At 37.6% G+C, this 22,806-nt stretch overlaps 1 protein-coding gene across 2 annotated transcripts; it reads right to left on the bottom strand.

Annotated features, from left to right (window-relative positions):
• Nucleotides 1–1,828: 1,828 nt before the first annotated feature.
• LOC144647197 (synaptic vesicle 2-related protein-like) lies at nucleotides 1,829–21,427 on the bottom strand. 2 transcript variants are annotated; one of them, XM_078506960.1, is made up of 17 exons: nucleotides 21,413–21,427; nucleotides 16,819–17,108; nucleotides 12,901–12,998; nucleotides 12,427–12,525; nucleotides 11,469–11,540; nucleotides 11,154–11,278; nucleotides 11,004–11,067; nucleotides 10,245–10,370; nucleotides 8,803–8,931; nucleotides 8,149–8,225; nucleotides 7,222–7,310; nucleotides 6,852–6,950; nucleotides 6,288–6,399; nucleotides 5,623–5,704; nucleotides 4,801–4,890; nucleotides 4,233–4,346; nucleotides 1,829–2,625 (listed from the first exon to the last, which is right to left on the bottom strand). In XM_078506960.1, the coding sequence occupies exons 2-17, from the start codon at nucleotides 16,970–16,972 to the stop codon at nucleotides 2,611–2,613; spliced, it is 1,545 nt and encodes a 514-aa protein (XP_078363086.1). In that variant the 5' UTR covers nucleotides 16,973–17,108; nucleotides 21,413–21,427; the 3' UTR covers nucleotides 1,829–2,610. The 2 variants fall into 2 exon arrangements, with proteins under 2 accessions (XP_078363086.1, XP_078363087.1); XM_078506961.1 differs by lacking the exons at nucleotides 16,819–17,108; nucleotides 21,413–21,427 and adding an exon at nucleotides 14,496–14,836.
• Nucleotides 21,428–22,806: the final 1,379 nt, after the last annotated feature.

Below are 22,806 nucleotides of genomic sequence, written 5' to 3'. Positions count from 1 at the left end.
TGGAGGTTTTTAATTTCTGGACGTCTGCTTCTGGAATGACAGGTAAACTTGTGTTCGATGTTTTCTTTGTTTTCGCGCTTGTTCAATTTTTTCTAACTTTGCAGCAGCTTGATTGAAGCTTGAAATTCAACCCTTTTTGCAATAAAAATTCCTAGGTTTAGGGGTGAATTGTTTAGGTGTCTCTCAATAGCGTTGCGAAATCCAAGAAGCGATGACCTCGAGTAAAGTTCACCGTCTTCAGTTGTTCGAGCTTCGGCGTAGAATTTACCGAAGTTGTTGTCTAGCTTCTTTGTTGGTCATTTTGTGAAGGCTTTTGGCAATTTTTCTTTCACGACACCAAGCTGTTTTGAAAACGCCAGAAAAAATTATTCAGTATGTGATAAGTCTGAGTTGTGTGTGTATTCGCTAGCTAATTTAGTTTTCTGTTTTTTGAATTGCTGTTTGTTTGTTTTGTTTTTTACACGAAAATGTAGCTGTGCGTGTTTTATCTAAAATTCCGTACTTCAATAATGTGAAACTCATATTCAAAAACTCAGATAGCCCATTTTGTACTATCTTTCGTGTTTTTCGTTTCTGCTTTCGTTATAATGTTTTCAATTTCGGCCTTGAGTTGTTTACAAATCTTTGGTTGGATGTTTTGTTTATGTTTTTCGGCTCGGTGTTTTTTTTTCCGTAACTTGTACCGAAATTTCACTTTCTATCGCCGTGCAATTTGTGCTGTTAGGAACAGGACGTTTTAAATTAACTGACGCTAAAAGCTCATTCTCATTCTCGTTTTTCAGGTCAAAAAAGAAGATTTCAGGGTCAAGACAAAACCCGAGAAAGACGTTCGGGAATAGTGGTCGGCCATATTGGGTTGATGGCGTGACATTTCCTCCGTACATCTGGACTCTGATAAAGTACACTGTTTCAGCCAATCAGAGCGCGCGTTATATGAAAACTTAATTATAATATTTAAAACCATTTTTTTTGAAAACGAAATTTTGTTTTCCCCCTATTTATTTTTCCCGATAAAAAAAAAACGCGCGCCCCCGGGGATTTTTAAAGAAAAATTTTTTTTTTTTTTTTTTTTAAATGCACAATATTTTATATTTTTGGGTGCAAACCTTTAAAATTTTTAATAAAAAAAATAAAATACTCCCCCCCCTTTTCTAAGAGCGATAGACAACTCGGCTGCGCCCCGTTGAATAATTGCTCATAAAAAACTCGGGCTCGTATTCTAATTGTTAAATGTATTATTCAACACATGCGCGCGCTGCCCATATATGGTCAAAATGTTAACGATATCTGTCATCCGTACATAACAGATATCCTGCGATATATGTAGGTTGCGAAGATTCGTCCGAAATCTTGTAAAGCGCTGCATAATTATAGTTTTTCTTTCTGCAAAATGTGTTTCGTTGGCAATTTGTTAAATAATAAAACAATTATCCTGCTCAATCTTGCGGAATATCGTCTGATTTTAGCCAACTCGGCCTACGGCCTCGTCGGCTAAGTATCAGGCGATATCCCGCGCGATTTCGCAGAATAATTGTTAATTATTTCTCCCGTCCTGAAAAATGTGAAATTCAGTCATTATTTCAAACAATTCAACGTCGACTTGTCGTAAAAGTGAAGGTTCGCATTAAGAGGTAAGCCGATGTGCTGGCATTTGGGGGAGTGGGGTTTATAATCGAAGGGTATTTTGTGCTCGAATTTGGGGAGAGTATTTGTTGTGAGCGGTGGGGGTTCTCGGGGGCTTTGATTTTTGACTAAGTGACGTAACACCTTTAATTCTCCCCCGTAGATAGGCAAATTGTACACCCAAGAAAACTTCCCACAAAGACACTTTCATGTTATTTACAACATTTTATTCCTTCCCAATTCTTTGGCATTTCAGACATTTACAGTTGAAACATAGGATAAGTCCCTATGTCAAGAAATTCAGTAAAATTTCCAAATGAATTGAACGGTACAATTCATGCACCAAAATTGACTGTACAGTATATAACTTACATGTGTGTGCGTGTAATTATTTTGTACAAATATCAATTGCAATTGCATTTTGCCTTTGTGCAATTTTTAGTTCTGTTTCAAAATATTTCAACATTCCTAACCTTAAAGAACTTTTTCTCACATTTATGAGTAGTCAGTCATTTTTCACAGGGTCCGTCAGTCGAGTGGAAAAACCAAAATCATAGTCTGCACATTCAATGACAATAATAACTTTCTTACTTATAATTTTCTAACTTATCTTTTTATGACCCTGTATGCAGTAAGCAGAACACTTGTATGGCATAGGCAATTCAAAGAAAACTATTTTACCATCAAAAAATATATCGAAATATACCACCGTGTTAAAGAAATTGTCAAATACAAGATACTTCAGGTCCTGTCTTACACAGTTCAGCGTTTACATCAAACTTGCACGTAATTGCGTTAAGAAAATATACTTTTAAATAGATGGTTCTGTAGAACTAAAAAAACAAACGAACAAGCAAAACCAAAATATACCTAGCTTTTTCCTACCCATATCCAGTATGGGGGATTTACAAAGTAATTATTGCAGCATAATGATTTAAGTATTACAAAAATAAAAAAAATTCTGGACAGTGTTTCCCAAAAGCCCTTTTAGTGCATGGTTTCCTGTAAAAAAGGAAGAATTAAATACTTTAATATGTATATTTACGGACAAAAACATTCTCATCTCAAAATCAGTACACAAGTATCAAAAAGGCCATTTCCGAGTTACCCTTTCCCCCTGTTTCACAACGAGTCTACGTGCGAAACCGTTCATATGAAAATGAGTTCTACCTTCAGTTCCATTTTCATGCAAAACAAACTCATTTTCATTTGAATGGTTTCGCACGAAGACTCGTTTTGAAACAGAGGCAAATGGTAACTCGGAAATGGCCTATTAATTAAATAACGAATCAACGTGTCTTTTGTTTTGTGGCGGCCATTTTGAATTTGAATAAGCGGTCAGCTGATGCGAGGTCTTGATAACAGGGTCGTAACCAGGTATATTTTTTCATCGCTGATCCCAAATTTTAGCTCTAAATTTTGATGTAGCAACATTTGATCCCTGATTCCATTCTGATCCCATCTGATTGGCCGATCCGGATCCCATGACTTGTGACCCAGGATCCCGGGTCCATGATCCCGATCCCGAGGTTGTGATCCCGATCCCAAGGCCGTGATCCCTTATCCCATATACCTGGTTACGACCCTGTGATAAGGCTGTCCCAAAAATGTAAACATTAGTTTTAAATCCTTGGACATTAAGCCTGATGAGAATGATGCTTGGGATAACAGACAGCACAGCCTGAATACTGCCCTGTTGTATTCACGTTTCACAATTTAAACTTGATTATTCTGGACTACAACTATTTTTTGGGAAAGGTACCGAGAAATAACCAAGGAAAATCTATCGCTCCGCAAGTTATTTACGTACATTTATGCTTTCGACAATTTTTTAAGACATTCACTTTTCAGAACAGTGAATTACTTGAGGGAATGAGCTTATCCTGACAATTGAAATACGGGATTAACAATTATCATCATCATCATCATCATCATAATCAGCAGCGAGAATTAAAGGGACTGTGTCACGGCTGGGTTAAGTTTATTTTGTTAAGTTTTGCCAAATACTCGCTATGGAACTTAATGTTCGCAAAGAAATTACTTCTATGGATCTAAATGACAAAACCATAGCTTCATTGCAACCAAATGTGTCTCCCGGGCGTTATGATTTAACGTTACAAGCAAACGAGATTAACTTTGAAAACTGTTCAGCCCAACAATATTTCAATTTTCAAATACCCGTATCGCAATCCGTCTCAATCTTCAACGCTTTTGGCCATCCGTAGGTCCTTCTTCTGTATTTGGTGTGTTATTAGTGACCTTCAGATTGGAATACAAATACGAGATTGAGTACTAGTACGAGTTTTTAAACGAAGTTCGTGAACCTCCTATAATCACGTATCGCACCAATCTTATCCCTAACGTTTCTTTATGTATTAGTCAGCAACAGGGAAGAGTTATAGTTTGGGGGATACAGTTGTGTTGAAATTCCAAAGTCGTACTCGTACTCGATCTCGTACTCGTAGTCAAATCTGAAGGTCGCTATTGAAATGTTCTTCACTGTTAATAGAGGTTATTTTTATATTTCAACGAATTTGATGGTCATTACCCATGCGTAAGTTTAGCTAAAATCCGTGACACAGTCCCTTTAAAGTATAGCGTATTCTTACCACCATCGGACGTCCTTTTGTTTCAATTGGTAGCAAAAGAGTGCATCCAACGCAGATTAAGGACATGACTCCATAAACACCTAGCGCCAGACGCAATGATACCCTTAGTAGCACCTAAAAAGAATACAAAGAACAAACGTCTTTAATTTATGATTTAATGTAAATGTAGTGCTCTGTTTTGAACCTAAAAGAATCGTGGCTTTTAAAAACTTCTTAAAAACTATACTTTAAACAATTTTCCGTCACTTTTCGGGCTGAGTGTTTTCTTATGTATATGGTACTTTCTTGACCAAATTTCAGCCTTAGTGTTCTTCATCCACGTGTTGTTTTGTGCGGCTTTTAATTACTGTACTGAGTCACTTTCTGTCAATACTGCAAAATTGGTAAAAACTTTGAAGCTTGCTCCCGGAAAGTTCAATGAGAAGTTGAAACTGTGCTAGCTACTTGAAGCATGCCAGCCTTTTACACGACTACGTTCTTGTACGTTGGGTGTTCTGGAAGGTCAAATTTTGAAGTCATAGAGATAACGGTATTAAAAATACTCTCGTGGTGAATTCAATGGCATTACCTGTGATACAAAGGGTGTTATCATAGCTCCAATACGCGCCACTGCACTGCAGCAGCCCAGACCCAGAGCACGAACTACTGTGGGATAAACCTGCAGCAAAAACGTAAACCAAAACTATTTACCAAGGCTTGTTTCTTATCCACTGACTCTCAAGGTAGTAAGTTACGTGATCGCTTTTGCTTTGCTTTTCAACATTTTGAGATCAAGTTACACTGGGAAAAACATGCTGGCCAATCAGATAACTTGAAGTGTCTTTTCATTCGTAGCCAATTGAAAATAAGCACGTCACATATGACTCGTGTTTAATGACACTGTTATTTCCATTTTTGGGACCAAAGAGTTGATTAAAATTTTAGTGTTTAAGAATTGGGGCCATTGAAAAGTTGCGTTTAACTCAACTTACTTCAATTTTGAAAGTTGGTTCTATAGCAGCTCACCAAAAACAGCGCAAAGGTGTCTTACACGATAAATCTTAAGTTATAGCGGGGTTTTGTTCGCAGAGCTAGTGGCACAAGAGAAGTTCATAACAACCTTAAGCCTTGTAAGCAAAACGCGCAAAACGTTCGTTACACCGCGTGAGATTCGTTAAATTCGTGAGGTTCGTTACATCCGTGGGGATCAATGTATCCGTAAGGTTCCGTAAATCTACACGACTTGTCATAATTACTCCTAAGGTCCGTTACATCGACATCCATGGAATTCGATCTATCCGCAGGGTCTCTTAAGTCTGCCATTGTCATATCCGAGGGAGTTCATTACATCCGTGGGGTTCGTCATATCTTGGGTTTCGTTATATCGTTTTTGCCTTGTACTTTGAATTACCTCTGGTGTGTAAACATAGAAACCTTGAAAAGCTCCCGATATAAATCCTCTGACTCCAAAAATAAAAATTGTCATTAAAGTTCTGAAAGAAAAAAGACAGCTAGATAAATGTAACGAAATGAATGATGACTAATCTCCTAAAACTAATAATCCAAACACTGAAGAATTTATCACTTAAAAAAGTTAACAATACCGTATTCGTTTTGATTGTTTATTATTGTTGTTTATCTTCTGTAAAGCAACACGGCAATAGACTTCATGCAAATGCCAATCATTAGATGGGAGATTAGCCAAAAAATACACTGATTTACTTGGCCTTAATATTTAAAGGGGACCTCCACTCTTACGAGAAGTTGACGTTGCATTGTTTGAAATAATGCCTATATTCCAAATTTTACAGGACAAGGAAGAAATAACATTAAATAGTGAGTAACAAAAACTGGAAAAGGTTATGGCTTTCAAATTTCCCGTGCTCCGCCATTTGGATTCTAAAAGATCCTCTGCTTGAGCTTCTGCTTCCTAACAATAAAGGCAGCCATTACACGTCATAAAATCCAAAATGGCGGCGCGCGGGAAATTTGAAAACGATCATCTTTTCCACTTTTTGTTGACAAATGTTTCTTCCAGGGGCAAAAAAAAATAAATACCGGTTTATTGTCTCTTACCTTCCGGAACAGATAAATAGAAGAAAGTAACACAGAGAAGTTAAAAGAAACAGCACTGCCATTGTTTTCTTTCTACCAAGTCTCTCTATACAAAACATTGTCACAATGATAGCTGCAAAAAAGATCGATAAACTCAATCAAGAAATGTTCTTGAAAGCAACTGAAGAAAACAAAAGCCCAGTTCCCATTTTTAATGACTTAAAAATGCTGGTTCACGATTGTTTTGGTAAGACTATTACAAAATGACATTAACAACAACTGCAACGGAAGAACTAATGAGCTTATCGGTGCCAATGCAAAGGAATATGTAGGCTGGTTCCTGTGGACTACACTGATGGAGGTCAAAAAGATTTGGGACACTTGTGAAAAGGAGCATCGAATAGCTAAAGTGATACTCAAAGGATCAAAATCATGGAATCTGTATGCTTCCAATTTGCAAGTACCCAATTCCCCTTTTCCAACCCCCCCCCCCCCCCTCCTCCTCCAAGCAACGTTGACAAACACATATGCGGCACATGCCGTGATCTTGGTGTGTGGTATGGTGAATTGTCAACATTGATGTACCTGGAAACTCAGCAAGTGTTGTCCACATCATATCTGTGTAGTCATTAAAAGTAAGAAGCTGGCATCCACAATCCGGGTTCTTTGCTGCATTACTGTCAACTGCAATGAAAAATCACAACCACTTATAAGGGGCATTTTTTCTGGTACAAATTATTATCATCATCATCCAATTCGTCTTGGATGATGGAAATTTTAATATGTAAATATTGTAATTTTAAATTCATTTTTACTGTGTAACTTTTTTAATTTAGTTTAATAATAATTATTGTAATGCGCGTTTGAATATTTTTATAGAAAAAGCGCAATATAAGTATTAAATATTATTATTATTATTATGGAGGAAACTCGTCTAACATTTGTTCTTACGTACTTTTACAGCTTCCACCAGCTTCATTTAGACTTTGATACATCTCAGTGGTCATCAACACTATTCCATAATATGTAAAGGCCAAATTAAGCCTGCAATGAAAAACAGAGACTCGACTAAAAAAGAATATCAAAATTAATTAAGAATAACAAAGATGCATGCTACATTATTAACCTAACATGCAATCAGATTGGATGCCTGCATGTAGCCGGTTTGGGTTAGGCTATGCATACACTGTACATTGCATCCACTGTTTATGAATTCGTCGTCATTATCATCATCATCATCATCATCATCATACAGCATAGTATTGCCTACGTATACTGTAATGATTGAAAAAAAAATCATGTCCCTAACCTTTCCCCTTACCATTATATATGGTGTCATAAACATACAATTAAAACACAAATATCAGAATTAAAGATCAGAACTTTTCAGTTGCGACTTAAGAAATGGAACCATTAATACCGGTAATTTTGCATGCTCTGTGATTAACTTACAACTTGGTAATGGTTTCTTGTTTAGCGCATTTTCCAAAGCTCAATGCACTTCACAATTTAAGTCAAGGATTAGACTGGACATATCTTTGGGAGGCTTGGTGGCCAAATGGTTAGTGCGCTGGACTCTGGATCAAGCGGTCTTGGTTTGTGCCCTGGCCAGGGCACTGCGTTGTGTTCTTGGGCAAGACAATTCACTCTGATGGTGCCTCTCTTCACCCAGGTGTACAGATGGGTACTGGGAAATTTTTATGCTAGGGGATAACCCTGCAATGGACTAGCATCACATCCAGGGGAGGAGTAGAAATACTGGGGTACTCCTAGTTGTTTCATGCTACATGTATGGAAGCCAGGATAAGCACTGATCGGCCACTAGGCTTGTATGCAGACTTTACCTTTGTATAATATTTTTATGCACTGTATCTCTACTCACCAAATAAACCATAATAGTAATGATGTTTTTCTATATTCAGGACTAATCAAGTCTTTAAAGCGTCCTTGTCTGCCATTCTGTTGAAAAAAATTTATATAAGTTTCATACAGATAAGCAAGTCAGACCTTCTTGAAATACTGTTGGGCCAGTATCACGTTTTTAAAGACTCTGCTGTATAAGAAAATAAATTTGACAAACAACTGCCTGAACTGGTATTTAATAAAGATAAGATGTTCTACATGACACGAGCATGGGACAAAGAAAAAATTCTGAGTCCCCAACGGGAATCGAACCCATGGCCTCCCAGACACCGGTTGGGTGTCTGGGAGGCCATGGGTTCGATTCCGTCGGGGACTCAGAATTTTTTCTTTGTCCCATGCTCGTGTCATGTAGAACATCTTATCTTTATTATTTATTACCGAGCTTAAAATTTACCATCTTTATTATTTACTAACTGGTATTTAAGGTTTAATGCCATGAGCCAACAGCAAAATGGTATCAAAGTCTGACATTGCAAAGAAGATTTTTTCCCTGCAGTTTCAACTCTCCCTCTGCCCACTGACTGCCTCTGAGTGGGTCTCCAAGGATGAGAAATTTTGAGATCCTGAATGAACACAAATTGACATGTGCACAAATTAAAATGCTGTTACTGACCTCACCAGGATCTTCGAGACACCCTGACGGCATTTCACTTTTGTTGGCTTTTGCTACTCTTTGAAGCATTCTTGTGGCTTTTTCTTTTTCACCCGAAGCAAGATAATATCTACAGGACTCTGGCAACCACTAGGATCAAAGCAAAACAATGAAGGGCGTGTTTGCTTCAGTTTTAGTTTCCTTAGGTAAATTAAAGTCAGTTTCCTTACAATAGGTACATTCACCTGCCTGATGATTGGGCCTTACACTATTAACTTGTACTAATAAAAACTATGTACTTTGAACTCTCAGACTCATTTTAGAATAATTCATTGAGGTAAACTAAAGAAACTTGTGATCAATCATGATGGTGGTTTGGATAATTATGCAACCTTACTTAGCAAAGGGTTTATTTCTTCATTTGCTCTTTAGTCTTACCGGTAGTTTCAATTAAACACATATCAAACTCTTCAGAAAGTGTTTTTTATCACATTTCCAAAACATCTCTAATTTCATTAAAAAATATATCCACTGTGTATGCTGTTGTCAACTCTTTTCTCTGTGTTTGGAAATATGATAGATAGAGGATAATACATGGTTGGGCGGAGATATTAAAAATTTATCTTCGAGTGTTCAAATCGATAGCTCACGAGTGCATGAGATATCAGTTTTGAACATGAGAATCTTGATAAATTTCATATGTCCAAGCAACCACGTATTATTCTGTTTATTATATAAACCTACTAATTACAATGTTTTTGACGATTTTCTGAAGATTTCTGACCATTTTTCGATGATTTCCAAAGATTTTCAAAATGTTGTCCAAAGGTCGTACGAATGATTCCGAACATTTTCCGAAGTTTTCCGAAGTTTTCCGAAGATTGCAGAGGAAGATCCGAAGATGTTTCGACTTAATATCAATAAAATTTGGCTCATTGAGCATTAATTGAAACACAACAAACTCTGCAATCTGATTGGTCAAAAATGATATCACACATGTGTGGATACCATTTTTATCCACACATGCGATTTTTCTCGACTTGCTACCACTCACTATACCACTGCAGTTTATATAATAAAACACCGTCTCTTATGTTTGGTATTTACATGATAACCCCTTTTGTCTTCATGAAAATGAAGTCCCCTTGTTTAACGGCTTAAACCCTTTAAGTCTGTTGTTGAAACCCAAGTGTGATTACTGTAAAATTCCGAAAATACTCCCCCCGGCCCCCCAATAAAAAAAGATAAGACTCCCCATATTCCAACACAAAAAGCCCTGCAAAAATACATGTAAGCCCCCCTAAACTTCATTGTATTAATTCCCAAGTGTTTGACCCTTCATTACAAATAGAAGGTGTTGAGAATTTATTTTGTGTGGTTTAACTGTTGATTATCCTACACAAGGAGGGCAGCTTCAGGAGTGAGACATACATTGTAAATTCATAGTGCAAATTAATACTCACATAACTCATCAAAATAAAGCACAGGAGTGGTAGTGACAAAAATCCTAATAACCATCTCCAGCCTAATGTTGGCATTACAGCCATAGCAACTCCTACAGTGAATACAGATCCAATTGACCAGAAAAGCTGTGGAGAAAAAATGTTGAAGATGTACTGTAAAAACAACTGATTGAGTGGTCAAGTCTGTAGCAGCTGGGGAATTTCCAGTCCTGAAATATTTATACATACCGGTAATGCTTATGGCTAGCATTAACTAAAGGCACCCATTATTTGCAGAGAGCTTTGTAGCTTTAGTCCTTTGCAAACACTGTGGGCCTATTTTGCTAGCCATATAAGTTAAGGCAGTAGTCCTCAATACCCACATCTTCCCCAGGCCTCCCTCCTTGGTTGGAGCAACACGGAAGCTGGGTCTAGCTCCCTGTTCTAATGAAATGCAACAGCACCTAGGGACTAAGAGGCCTCAAGGGATGGCAAGATTTTTATTGCCTCAACCCCCCCCCCCCACCCTCCCACGCCTGGATTTATTTGGTCAATATACCCTTTCCCACCCAGATTTCCTTAGCAATAAATCCCCCTCCCGTCCAGATTTTTCCTGGAGTAATGCAATGCGGTAGATGGAGTAGAAATGATTGCCAGAGTCAAATTAAAGGTAAAATAAAACAAACCAAAATCAAAACAACAAGTATAACTGCATTAACCAACTGAAATTCTTTTCTCATTATCAAAAAATAATATTAAAAGTTAATTATAAGCTCTTACCGATAGAGATAAAATGCAGTAAGATCGTGAACTTGATGGAAGAAACTCAGCTAACAAAGTTGTCCTACAATAAAAAAATATTGGTTATTACACTGATATATGATTTTTGGTATGAAAAAATTCAGCATGACAGTTATTAAATAAACTTACGATTGTGGTGCACCGCCAATTCCAAAACCAACTAGACAGCGTAAAGCAATGATCCAATAGTAGTGAGGAGAGAAAGCACTAATTAATCCAAAGTAAAATATCCAAGCAGCACAAATGACTATGACCTGTAAAAACAAATTAAAAGACTTTTAATCATTATTAGGCCTAACCAGTTCATGTAAGTATCAAACTTGAAAAACAGTTTTCTCATGGGGAAGCAAAAATACGTCCAATAGTAGCAGTGTATGCTGACAAATTAATGGAATCTATGTGATACATAACTGGATGATTGTACTATTTAATATAGTTACTTACAGTTTTGCGTCCATAGTTGTCTGCAAGCCATCCCCAAAAGGATGACCCTAACATCATTCCAACAAAAACAACCTGCAAAATTAATAAAAAAGATGCGAGGGTCATTGGTACAGTGTTGTATATTGTCAGAAGCAATATGCATGCACGGTTAGTCTACTGAACAGAAGATATATTTTGATAGATCTGAGTTCACTAGGGTTGTTGAATGTTTTGTTTTTGGACAAGACACTGATCCGGTAATTCCAGGGTTTCAATAGGATTTGATATAGCTGGCTGCCTTGTGATGCGCCCATCAGAGTGCGATTCATATAAGAAGCTGAAAGCATCTCCCAATTTATGGGGCACTACATGAATTTTAGCTGGCAATTAATTACAGAATTAACCCACCAGAGTTCCAGCAGCTGCTAAGTTACTATTGTAATTGAAAACCCTGAATGCACTATCACAACTGATCGACCAGCCAATATTTAGGTCAACCTGACAAAATGAGGTACCCTGTGACACAACGGACACCAACACGTACTTCTACTAACTTCATGGTTACAGAAACTGGCACCAATGGGCAATACTGTTTCTCAGTCCTATTATTATATATTGGTATAATTTCCAGAGGTGAATTCAATTCTGATTGGTCGAGAAGCTCGGACTATGACGCAATATTCACCGCGCTAGGTGGTGAATATGGCAACCCCAAGTTTGGCTTCTAAGCCATGCCATGTTTGCCATCCAAGCCAGTGAACATGGCGGCATTTGCTGAATGAAAATTTCTCTCATTAAAAAGAAATCACTCCGAGTCCTGGATATTTAAAACATTGGGAATTTTGCAAATTGACTACGAAGGCTTTTGGACCGAACACATTTTCAAGAGATGGTTTTCAAGGCATTAGAATTAATCGTAAACATGGTGGTTCAAAACTAAACTCCGGCCCATCTGAACACATACTGAACCAAAACTTACTGTTGTAACCAAAGCTTCCTTCCAAGATGGAAGATGCCAAATGCAGCGGATAGTGGGTGCAAGAATGGATAACAACATCATCTCCAGTGCATCAGCAATCTAACATAAAATACAAGACACAAAACAATCATGAGAGTTATACAGACAAATACACCTTATAATTTGGGACAGGAGTTTTTTTACATTTTTTGCTACAATGATTGCAGTGACAGTGTGTCACATGACTAGCCTTTTTGTCTGCTAAAAACAGTGTATATAGTTTTCTTTAGGATTCAAGAAGAAATCACTGCTAACTATCTGAAGTTCAAAACCTAACTGTACATGTGACAATAATTTTTCACTGCTTTCAGTCATTATGATGATGACAATCATGCAGATCAATAAGCCCACTAGCCTGCTTAAAAACCTGTCAAAATGTTTAATATGCATTTGTTTAATTGTATTGAGAACTGTTATCAAATTAAACATACTTACTGTAAAAAACCCAACCATCAACAAAATTCTTATTTGAAATTTGCCAAAGCCAATTATCTCCACAGCTTCTGACAGTGTGTATGTTAACTCTCCAGAATCTATGAAAAGAAGAAAAAAATGATTTAAAAATACATGTCATAGCTTAGATTCAGAATAGTGCAGTCATTTAACATATATAAACTTGCCAACATAAAAGGGAAACTTAGATAACTTCAAACATGTTCCCTCATATTTGGGCAATTTGAAACCCAGCTTGGGGATCGAGATTGGGTGATTAAGGCTATGGTCACACTTGGTACCTGGGTACGGTGCCCGAGTACGATTCTCGCTTGGCACTATTGTGAACATATTATTTTTTCAAGTGCCCACTGTAATTCGGGCACAGTGCCCATGCCTGAGTACAAAGTCTCGCACTTAAGGGTACTTCATATTTCCTGTCCTTGCAGACAGTTTTGATATTGACTAATCTCAAACTCCACAAAACATAAGCAAAAAAATTTCATTGAAGAGAATTAAATTAAACCATCGATCAACTTTTAATCCTGGGTAACTGTTAATCAGCTTTCAAACAACAGTTCTGGAGAACCCCAGACAAATTGAAAATAATCTTGACGAGTTGGCAAGTGCACATAAATAAATTTATATTCTTTATGCTCAAAAATTGTCAAAAAGGCAAAAAAGGAATATTATTATGATAATAGCAAGTTTAATTTATAATAAAAAATAATCAATAACTGGTAGATAAGGGCAAAAAAGAACTCTGATTGAATTAAAAATTCACAATCCGTAACCAAGCAATTATACAAATGCAAACCAATGTGAATATCAATAATAATATGATTTAAAAGTAATTTATTCAGTACTACTGTACATCTACCATAATTATTCAGGTTCTTAAAAAAAGGTTGTTTTTTCAGTTGCACAAAAGAAATAGTTTAAAGTTCAAGCAAATACACAGCTAAGTACACAAAAAATTGCATATGTCAATAATTTATTTGTCCAATACGGCGACTTAACCCAGAATTATGACAATCTCAGCTGCATTGGAAATTTAAGCTTAATAATAATACATTTTTTTTTTTTTTTTAATGGCTGATATTTTTTTTTTCCCCCTTTTTTTTTTTTCTGTATAAAAAAAAGCGGGCCCCCGCGGCGCTTTTAAAAAAATATTTATTTTTTTTTTTTAAAAAAAAAAAAAATTATAGTTTTTGTGTAAAACTTTTTTTTTTTTTTTTAAAAAAAATAGAATACTCCCCCCCGTTTTCTATGAGCGATAGACAACCGGCTGCGCCCCGTTGACTATTTGCTCATAGAAAACTCGGGCTCGTAGTCTAATTGTTAAGTATAAAGTAGAAAGCATTGTCCCAAATTCGTCTAATGGAAGACATATTAATTTTCTTGTCCCCTCTTGCGAGGTATATAGTGAATTTTCCCTTATTTAGATGGTAAACATTGTCGCAGGTTGCCCAAAGAGTCCGTGATATTAGGCTTTAAGTTTCGTACGATTTCAATATTTAAAGCTGAAATTAATTGTCTTTTTCTGTCGACGTGTTTAAACGGAAGTTTCCAACACCAAATCTTCATGCTACCGTTACCTTCTCGTTCCTCGAATTCATCCCCAGCAACTAGTGGCATAAATATATCCTCTGACAGTCCATCGTCTTCTTCTGTTAACCGATTTCTTGGTGGCGATCGAGATTTCGAAAACCTAACCGCTACTTCCGAATCACTTTCGGCATCCATGGTTGTTTTGAAGCTGTTTTGAAGTCTCGCGCACTGAGTATTATTCAAACGATGTGGTAATTGATTTTACCAAAAGGAAAAATGTTTACTTCTCTAACGATTATCTAGATATTTGTCAGTAAAAAAAGAGGTACACAACATTCTGGAACCGAACGTGCCGAAATAAATTAAAAGTGATGCGAATTCGCCGCCATTATCATAATACAACTACCCATAATCCTTTGAGACGTCATCACTTACGATTTGCGTGCCAAGTTCCTTGTTGACAAATTTTCTTTTGAGATTTTTTTTTCGCTCAAATTGGACAATAGAGTTCAACAGAGAAAACTGAAGTTAAAAAAAAGACGGTGCCTTTAATAATTTTGACACATCGCTGAATTAATCTTGATTATTTCTTTTATAATTTTATTTGTTATTTATTTTTGTTATTAAACGCCGGAAGTTGATAACATGAGAACGCGCTCTGAGACTTGCAGGAAACGGAATGGAAGTGCTCCAAAATTTTCGCAGCGACTCACGCACTGTTTCACGCACAGTTATTTAACAGCGATCTTTCTGTTTGTTTAATTTACGAGGCTAGAGGTCTTTGTATTATTTTGTACCAGCGAAGGGTGCGGTAGATCTCAATACAAAGAGAGGCATGGCTACTTTGCATGATTTTGCTGATGGGTGCGCCGAAAACTGTCCAATCGCAGCACGCGATGTCTGTAATCCGTAGATACCTGTCAGAACAACACGCGTTACGCTGTGAATTGCATGAAAATTCTGTGTTGAGGGTGGATTTTGAGATAAATTAAAGAATTCATCCAATTGAGATATTTTTAAATAAATGATGTCATCCATAAACTCTTCGGCAAAACAAGCCTGAGGAATCTCATTCCCAGACTCGCGCAGTCGGACTGAGCCCGCGGTTTCGGTAACGTGCCCATCGGTGTCCTTGTACGTGACGGTGTGCTTTTTATAAAATACAAGTTTCTGATTGGCTAATAGCATTTGGACTGGGTCCTTTTATAACTTTAACCAATGTAGTAAAGTAACCTTCTGAAAGGGACAAGAGCAGTCAGTCCACCATGTCCACCGTCCCTCTCTTACTAGTTCAGTCGATCCTCCGTTAACGGTCACCGCGTAGGCGGTTCACTCCCGTAGGCCGGGCATATCTCGAACCCGTAAGCGGACACTTTATAGTCAGGCTAGGTCCCAGCTACACACAAACACTACATTTTTAACCTCTCCTAAGAGGGCACTTATTCAGGTTTCAAGAGGGTCTATTTGGGAAGTTCAGCTCTATCGTGTTTTAATTAATTTATTTATATTTTTCCAGCAAGTCTGCATTTGTTTAGCGCATTGTGCTGTTGTTAGCTATTCCCTTGTTTGTTTGTTTTTTTTATTTTTCGCCGTGAAACGAAGGGCTTACGTTCCAACTGACTTAACTGTTGTACACTTACCTTGTATATAAGAAACCATATAACAGACTACAACCATCGGCAACCTGACTGATCGCAACTGTACATCAATATATCAAACACGGTATCTCATGCTTGGTTAGGCACGGTTAACATTGGTTAAGGACGATAATAAACAGATTGAAGTCCTTTCTCTTCCCAGGTTAAATGTTAAGTGTTTTATTACAGTCGAAGCTCTCGTAAGCGGACACCCTCGGGACGCGAAAAAAGTGTCCGTAACTGGAGCTGGCCGCTTACGAGAATGGTTCTCATAAGCGGCCACTAGAGGTGTAAGGGATAAATGGCCGCTTACAGGAGCTTGCCGTAAGTGTAAGTGGTGTTTCGAAATGTAACCGGACGTGGATGACGACAAAACAAACACTGAAATATGTTACTGTAATTACTGTAAAATCATTGTGACGAACGGCGATGTAAAGTTGATTGGTAAGAACAAGGTACAGAGGTTGTTTATAGGATTTTCTTTGGGGTGTCCGCTTACGGGAGCTCAAAAACAAAGAAAAAGTCTAACTCGTTATCTCTGAAAGTGTCCGCGGCCGCTTACGGGAATGTCCGCTTACGAGAATGTAAAAATACAGAGTTTGTATGGGAGTTAAAAACGGGGTTTCAAACCAGGCGGCCGTAAGTAGAGCTGTCCGCTTACGAGAGTGTCCGTTAAGAGAGCTTCGACTGTATTTACCATTCATAATACAGCAGAAGATCGAAATATTCTTACCGTCTCCGCTGCCTTTTATTGTGTCGTAGTTTTTTCCTGCGGACAGCTCTATGGGCTCTTTTGATTGCGATTCCTGATCGTAATCTGGCCATGTCGGCGGAGAGTGCACTCCGGGAGAAGGCTTGCCTTCAGTGAAGTATCCACTCATTGCCATGATTGCCGGTGAACTTCTGAGAAGTACTGTATAATTCAAGATAGAGAGGTTCTTGAATACGTTCTTTTCCTTCGGCGTGGCGATAACATACGGTCCGTCATGACGCAAGGCAATTTTTGCCCGCACTTTCCTGATTCTGTGTGAAAATGTTAATATTTGGAATCATATTAATGCAAGCACCACCAGCTTTTAAAAAGAACATTCCTTTTACCAACCGGCCTGAATTCGAAGTTAACTTGTTTGATAGGCTTAAATCTAAACGAACATATACGCTAGGTTGCTTGACTAAAAAACAAAGAGTTTCTCAAGTGACAGACAAGGACTTTATAACGGATCATTTCAAGTACCGGAGGCGGCTCCGTGTTTAAAATTCTAATAGCAGGTATCGACTGGTGAACAGTGTGTTGATTATATTTTATACTTATTTCAAAACAAGCTGTCTGCATGTACCATTAGTGCTTCTTTTCTGATTTCGCAGATTTATAATCCAGGGAAATTTGCCTCAGAGGTCACTATGAAGTCCGAGTATCTGACGCGTAGGATCAATTTTAGTTAAAAAAATGGGCGAAAAATGTTCCCTTCATTTTGACTGTCAATAAAATCTTGAAATGTTTTATTGTTTATTTATTTATTGTTTTATGTTTTATTGTATCTTAAGGGAAATTATACCCGAAGGTCGTTTTTTACAGCTTAACACAGGTTTAACGGAAATATCTCGTTCGCGTTTCAAGGAATCGCAAAACGCTCTCATTATCTCATATATCTATGTTTAACGGTGTTTTGTCAATTTTTGGGTGATTTTTGGGGATGTTGGAAGAAGATAGTTTTTTCGCAAAGGATAAGTAAAATTTAGAGAAATACGAAATATATTTATTGTGTTTTTAAAATTAGATTTTTTTGTAAAAATTGGTAGACAGGCACCAGACAGTCCCCTGACAACCTGGAGTGCTCTTGCGTGGGGGTCAACTGTCTGTCAGCAGGGTGTTTCAATTTTTTCTTTCTTTCTTCAATCCCTTTTTTAAACCTCCTCAAGTTTCATTCAAATTCAGGAATATTGCCCCCTTAAAAAAATCCGTCAATGTTGACCGCTGCTGTGATAAGCGAACGTTTGTTTTTCTTCCAAAATGACACCAAAGTTTTATTTTTTTGCTGGTTTCCTAGCAGCAAATATAACCATAAAGCAACGAAAGTGGTTTCTAAATTTGCTTTTTGTTTTCCTCAAAATGTATTCAAACTCTGCATCCATTTTTAGCTGGATTTGTCATGGAAGATATTTGTTAGTTTTATACGTCAAATTGCCTTACACAAAACGAAGAAGAGGCGAAAATCATATACCTTTTCACAGGAGGGGACATGTGGACATGCTACAGCGACAACTCGTGCTGCACGAGCTGAAAAGTATAAGCACACGCGACGGCACGTGTCGCTGCAACATGTACCCGTCTTCATGTCACCTCGTGTGAAAAGCACATATAAATTTTGTTTTTGCAGCGACGTGTCGTTTTTCGTATGTGCCGGCCCGTAATATATATTATACGTCCATTATATATTATACATATTCAACTACAAGTCCAGCCACTTCGAGGAATAGTGTTAATATCAATACTTTAAAATATTGGCCATTTCTCAGCTTGGCCTTTACAGCGGAACTTAAAGACGACATTCGCCTCGAGGGTCGCATATTCCTTTAGTTTATGGGTGATTTGTTCATATCCTATATCTCTCCAAAAATGGATGGGAGACTTTCATTCAAGCGGCTTATATAAAATAATTAGACGTGAAAACTAACTTACAGCCCCAGGGGGGGTACTCCGGCTTGAAAATGACGGGGGGGATGATCGAATGGAGGCAAAACTCAGGACCCAAAAAAATCCCTGAGTCTTCCGACATTACCCAAAAAAATCCCTGGACCAAAAATAACCCTCCAAAAAAATCCCTTGTCAAATTACCCCTAAATTGCCAGGAGGGGCAGAAATCTAACGCAAAGAAAACCATAAAAATTGAACGCTCGTGTTTGTTTATTCATCATACCATAAAAACGCCAAGACCGTGCAAGGGCACTTTAGTTCGTTTTAAATAACCAAAAAAATCCCCTATATTAATCAAGTCACCCAAAAAATACTTGCCAAATTTTCCAACCCAAAAAAATCCCGTAATCGAAAATTTCAAACCCAAAAAAATCCTTCGATCATCCCCGTCATTTACAAGCCGGAGTACCCCCCCCCCCCCCCCCCCCCTGGGCTTACAGCACAATTGTTTCGTTGGTCTCAGGTACCGATGTGCAATTCCCGCTTGCATGTTAAGACTTATTTCGACAGCTCGTCAGTTAGCGTATGCGATAAAATCATTAAAGAAGGGCATGAATTAAGAATACAACTCGGTAACTCGAACCCTCAGTAACTCGAACCTCCCGCTAACTCGAACCTATTCCGATTCCCCTTCAGGTCCTTTTCTTTCTAATTTTACCCTCGATAACTCGAACTCCCAATATCTCGAACCTTTTTCGACTTCCCTTGAAGGTTCGAGTCATCGAGATTCAACGTATCACGGGAAGGACTTTCTCGTCCAACTGAGCAGGCCATAAAATTAACAACCTACCTTCAGTTGGTATAAAATCTTTAAAACTTCGTCAATTACCAAGTGTATTTAACCTGAGGGGCCGTTTGGTAGTCTTTTGGTAAATCTTATTTCGCGAGAAGCAAAATCAATGAAAATTATTAACGAAATTCCCCATCGTAGAAACCGAATATATTCTTCGAAGAAAGGAAACGACGTTTTGTCAAGATAGGAGTCTAAATAACGACGAATTTAACTCGAAGTCACATAAGGAATTGTCAACAACTTGCCATGAATAAACTTGTGTAGATTTTCTTGTGATGAAAACATACGTATTTTACATATTCATGATGTTACTTGACATATTTACCGAACTTCTTTTGGATTGAATGTGTTCTCTGTCAATATTAAAATTCTTCCGGGTTACCAGGTTACAAGAAGTCTCGTTCAAGAAAATCAGCTTAGAGAAGATAAAATGCCTTTTTGCTTTTCTTTCTTTCAACAAGACAATTTCCTATTGCGAGTATTCAAGAATTGAACAGAACCGGCCTTTTCATAACGTTAAACGACAGCAAGCGACTTCTAGTAGCACGAAAAAGATTAAAACAACGACTGAACTTCAACGTTAATTTTTTTCCTTTTTGGCGGACTTCGACAATGTCTTGTTACTGATTGATAGGTTAACATTCAGTTGTCCGCCCGAGTCGCGCGTTCTCAGGCTGCAAAAGACGACATTGAAAGAATGTAATAAAGTAATAAATCTTTAAAAAACTTTTTTACTAAACATGTGGTTGTCACTTGAGGATTGCTATATTGGACAGATGAGAGACAGTTGTCAGGGAAAGCCTGACATCTTAAGAATAAAATGATGAAACGTTCTGTTTTTGAAAACAACAGATAAAGGCTGACCAGTGTTTAATTTGCATGCCGCAGATGCATATAAAAAATGATAATGTAAAAATTACTTTTTTCCAACTTTTTTCATAAGCTAGTGTTCTCTTATCTTAGGAATCACATTTAGTCATTGAAAAATAAAGAAAGCGTTTTATTTATATATAATAAAAAATCATAAGAGTTTATAATATTAGGCTTTAGTGCGAACTCCGTGGTGAATATCAAACTAAACACGTTTCCGAATAGAAACGTCAAAACAACGCAGACAATATGACTTATCAGTAACATTTCTTTTCAACTTTGAACCCTGAAGAAGCGAGCTACCCTTACAATAGACATGCTAAATTTTACGCTAAATTTAGCCCTGTACGTGATCTTGTTTTTCATAGGCATTACAGTTGCTCACCACTTTCAGTTAGTTTTGTCGATTGTTCTCGTAAAAATGGCATTTTATGCTTCTAGCAGTGCTCAGAAGTACTAGAAATTATGCTAGTTTCTCTAAATACGCTTCCAGTCTTGCCATCAAAATAATGCTACTTTGTTTTTAAACAAAATAAAGTCAGAACAAGAAATAGATCTTTGTCTAGCCGGACTGCAGGTTAAGTGTTATAATAATTATTGAGTATGCTCTCTCTAGGGGAGAGTATGCTCTTTCTAGATATATCTAACAATGTAAACGGTATGCCCTTTCGGCTCAATCGGCAATGCAAGATGCTGTCTTTGTTTTGTGTAGTTTTTTTTCTTAGGGCATCTAAAATAGTTTGACCTCGCTTCTTCGTTATTTTTTAACTTCTCCTTGTCTGCGACGTGCTTTTTGGATGCAAAATGTTATTTTGAGTATGCTTTCTCTATAGCTAGGGGAGGGTATGCCCTTTCAAGAGCCTAAAGGCATCGCAGAACAGCTTACCGTTTCAAAGTCACAAACTTTCCTTTGGGTATTGTTTGATACACTCATAAAGACATATGCGTTCAGTTTTGTATCTGACGTACCTCTTTCGATAGATTTCCCTTTGGTCGGTTTCAATAAACGCGCCCGAGAGATTGAAGCTCTCTGTACGACATTGTCAGCTGCTGAACTATCTGAACTGTAACAAGAAGTGCTCGACGACGAGGTCTTAGAGCTCAGTTAGCTGCTTACTAAGGAGCCGTACGCGTGGGGCCTGAGACCCAGAAACATCACACCGACCATGCATAACACCGAACTGGACATCGACCACAGATGACCACAGGCAGCCCAGAGTCAACAGTTAACAAAAGTTTTAAAAACAAAACAAGTTAAAAGAAGTATATTCAAAACGCAATTACGTTTAAGGAAGGTAAAAAAAAAGCCAGATTATGCTAGTAGTGCTAAATTTAGACGGTAAAATTATGCTCGGTTTGCCAAATTATGCTAGACTGTCCACAGCCCTCTATTTTTTCGTGTTTTTCGATCGATGAGCGCGCGGTGAGAATGGCGAGAGAACTGGACGCCAGCGCAAAATTTGCTTTTTTGCGTTGAAAAATCGAGAGGCTGTGAACAGTCAAAAATTATGCCAAACATTATGCTAGCGCAATCTACAAAAGTACATCCTGTTGATCACCCGAACCCTAAAAAGAATGAATCTAAACAAATCGACAAAAACAAACTGAAAGAAATCTTTACGGATAACTTTTCAAATTGAAATCATATTCAGCTTTGAGATCTCGGGCCCAGAAGAGCAAAATTGAATACTGAATTTTGATTGGTCAGAACGGAGAGAAAAACTACTGCTGATCGCGGCAGCGCGCCATTTTCTGAACTGAGTAAAAATTACCGGTATCTTGAAACAAATTTTGAAGAGTCTGCGCTTCCTAGCTTGTCAGTTTACCAATGAATTGAAGGTTTGTGATTTTAGCAGGGCCGTACCTGGCTAGAATTAATTATTATTTTTTCATATTCCTGTAAGAGGCTTTGCATTGCTAGGAAGTACTGTAAGTAAATATTAAGAAGTATTTATTTTAACCCGCAAGGGGCTTGCGCTGCCGGTTATCAGAAAAGTCTGGCTACGGGCCTGATAAGCTTTCTTGTAAAAAAATGCTGCCAAGGTTGTTTTCACTTTTCACTGGGCTCGTGCCTTCTACGAAAGTGTGAAATTACGAATACTTAATTTATACCATATACAAATTAATCCATATTTTCGAAGAGTAAGTCTTATTTGACAGCCATTTTGAATTAACATGACGCGGCTGCCGCGCAACTGAAGTATTAAAGCTTAAGGTCATTGCCCCGAAATAGAACTGAACATAAATTTTCAACCAAACTTTGCCTACTTGTTGATTACCTCAAGGGGACTTAAATTTTGAAATAAAATAGTCGGGTCCCCATATTCGTTTAGGAGCACGAGGACTAAAAAAATCGTTTTTTT

The sequence above is a fragment of the Oculina patagonica genome, chromosome 3, assembly GCF_052425735.1.
Source record: "Oculina patagonica isolate OP01 chromosome 3, crgOcupat, whole genome shotgun sequence".
NCBI lineage: Eukaryota > Metazoa > Cnidaria > Anthozoa > Scleractinia > Oculinidae > Oculina > Oculina patagonica.
This window is presented reverse-complemented; position numbering and strand designations above follow the sequence as displayed.

Coding starts and splice junctions, on each gene's coding strand:
- LOC144647197 (XM_078506960.1), bottom strand. CDS start 16,972: ATGGCAATGAGTGGATACTTCACTGAAGGCAAGCCTTCTCCCGGAGTG. Junction 8,226..8,802: donor GTCTCGAAGATCCTGGTGAG/GTCAGTAACAGC, acceptor TTTTTTCAACAG/AATGGCAGACAAGGACGCTT. Junction 6,400..6,851: donor AACACTTGCTGAGTTTCCAG/GTACATCAATGT, acceptor TCTTTTTTGCAG/CTATCATTGTGACAATGTTT.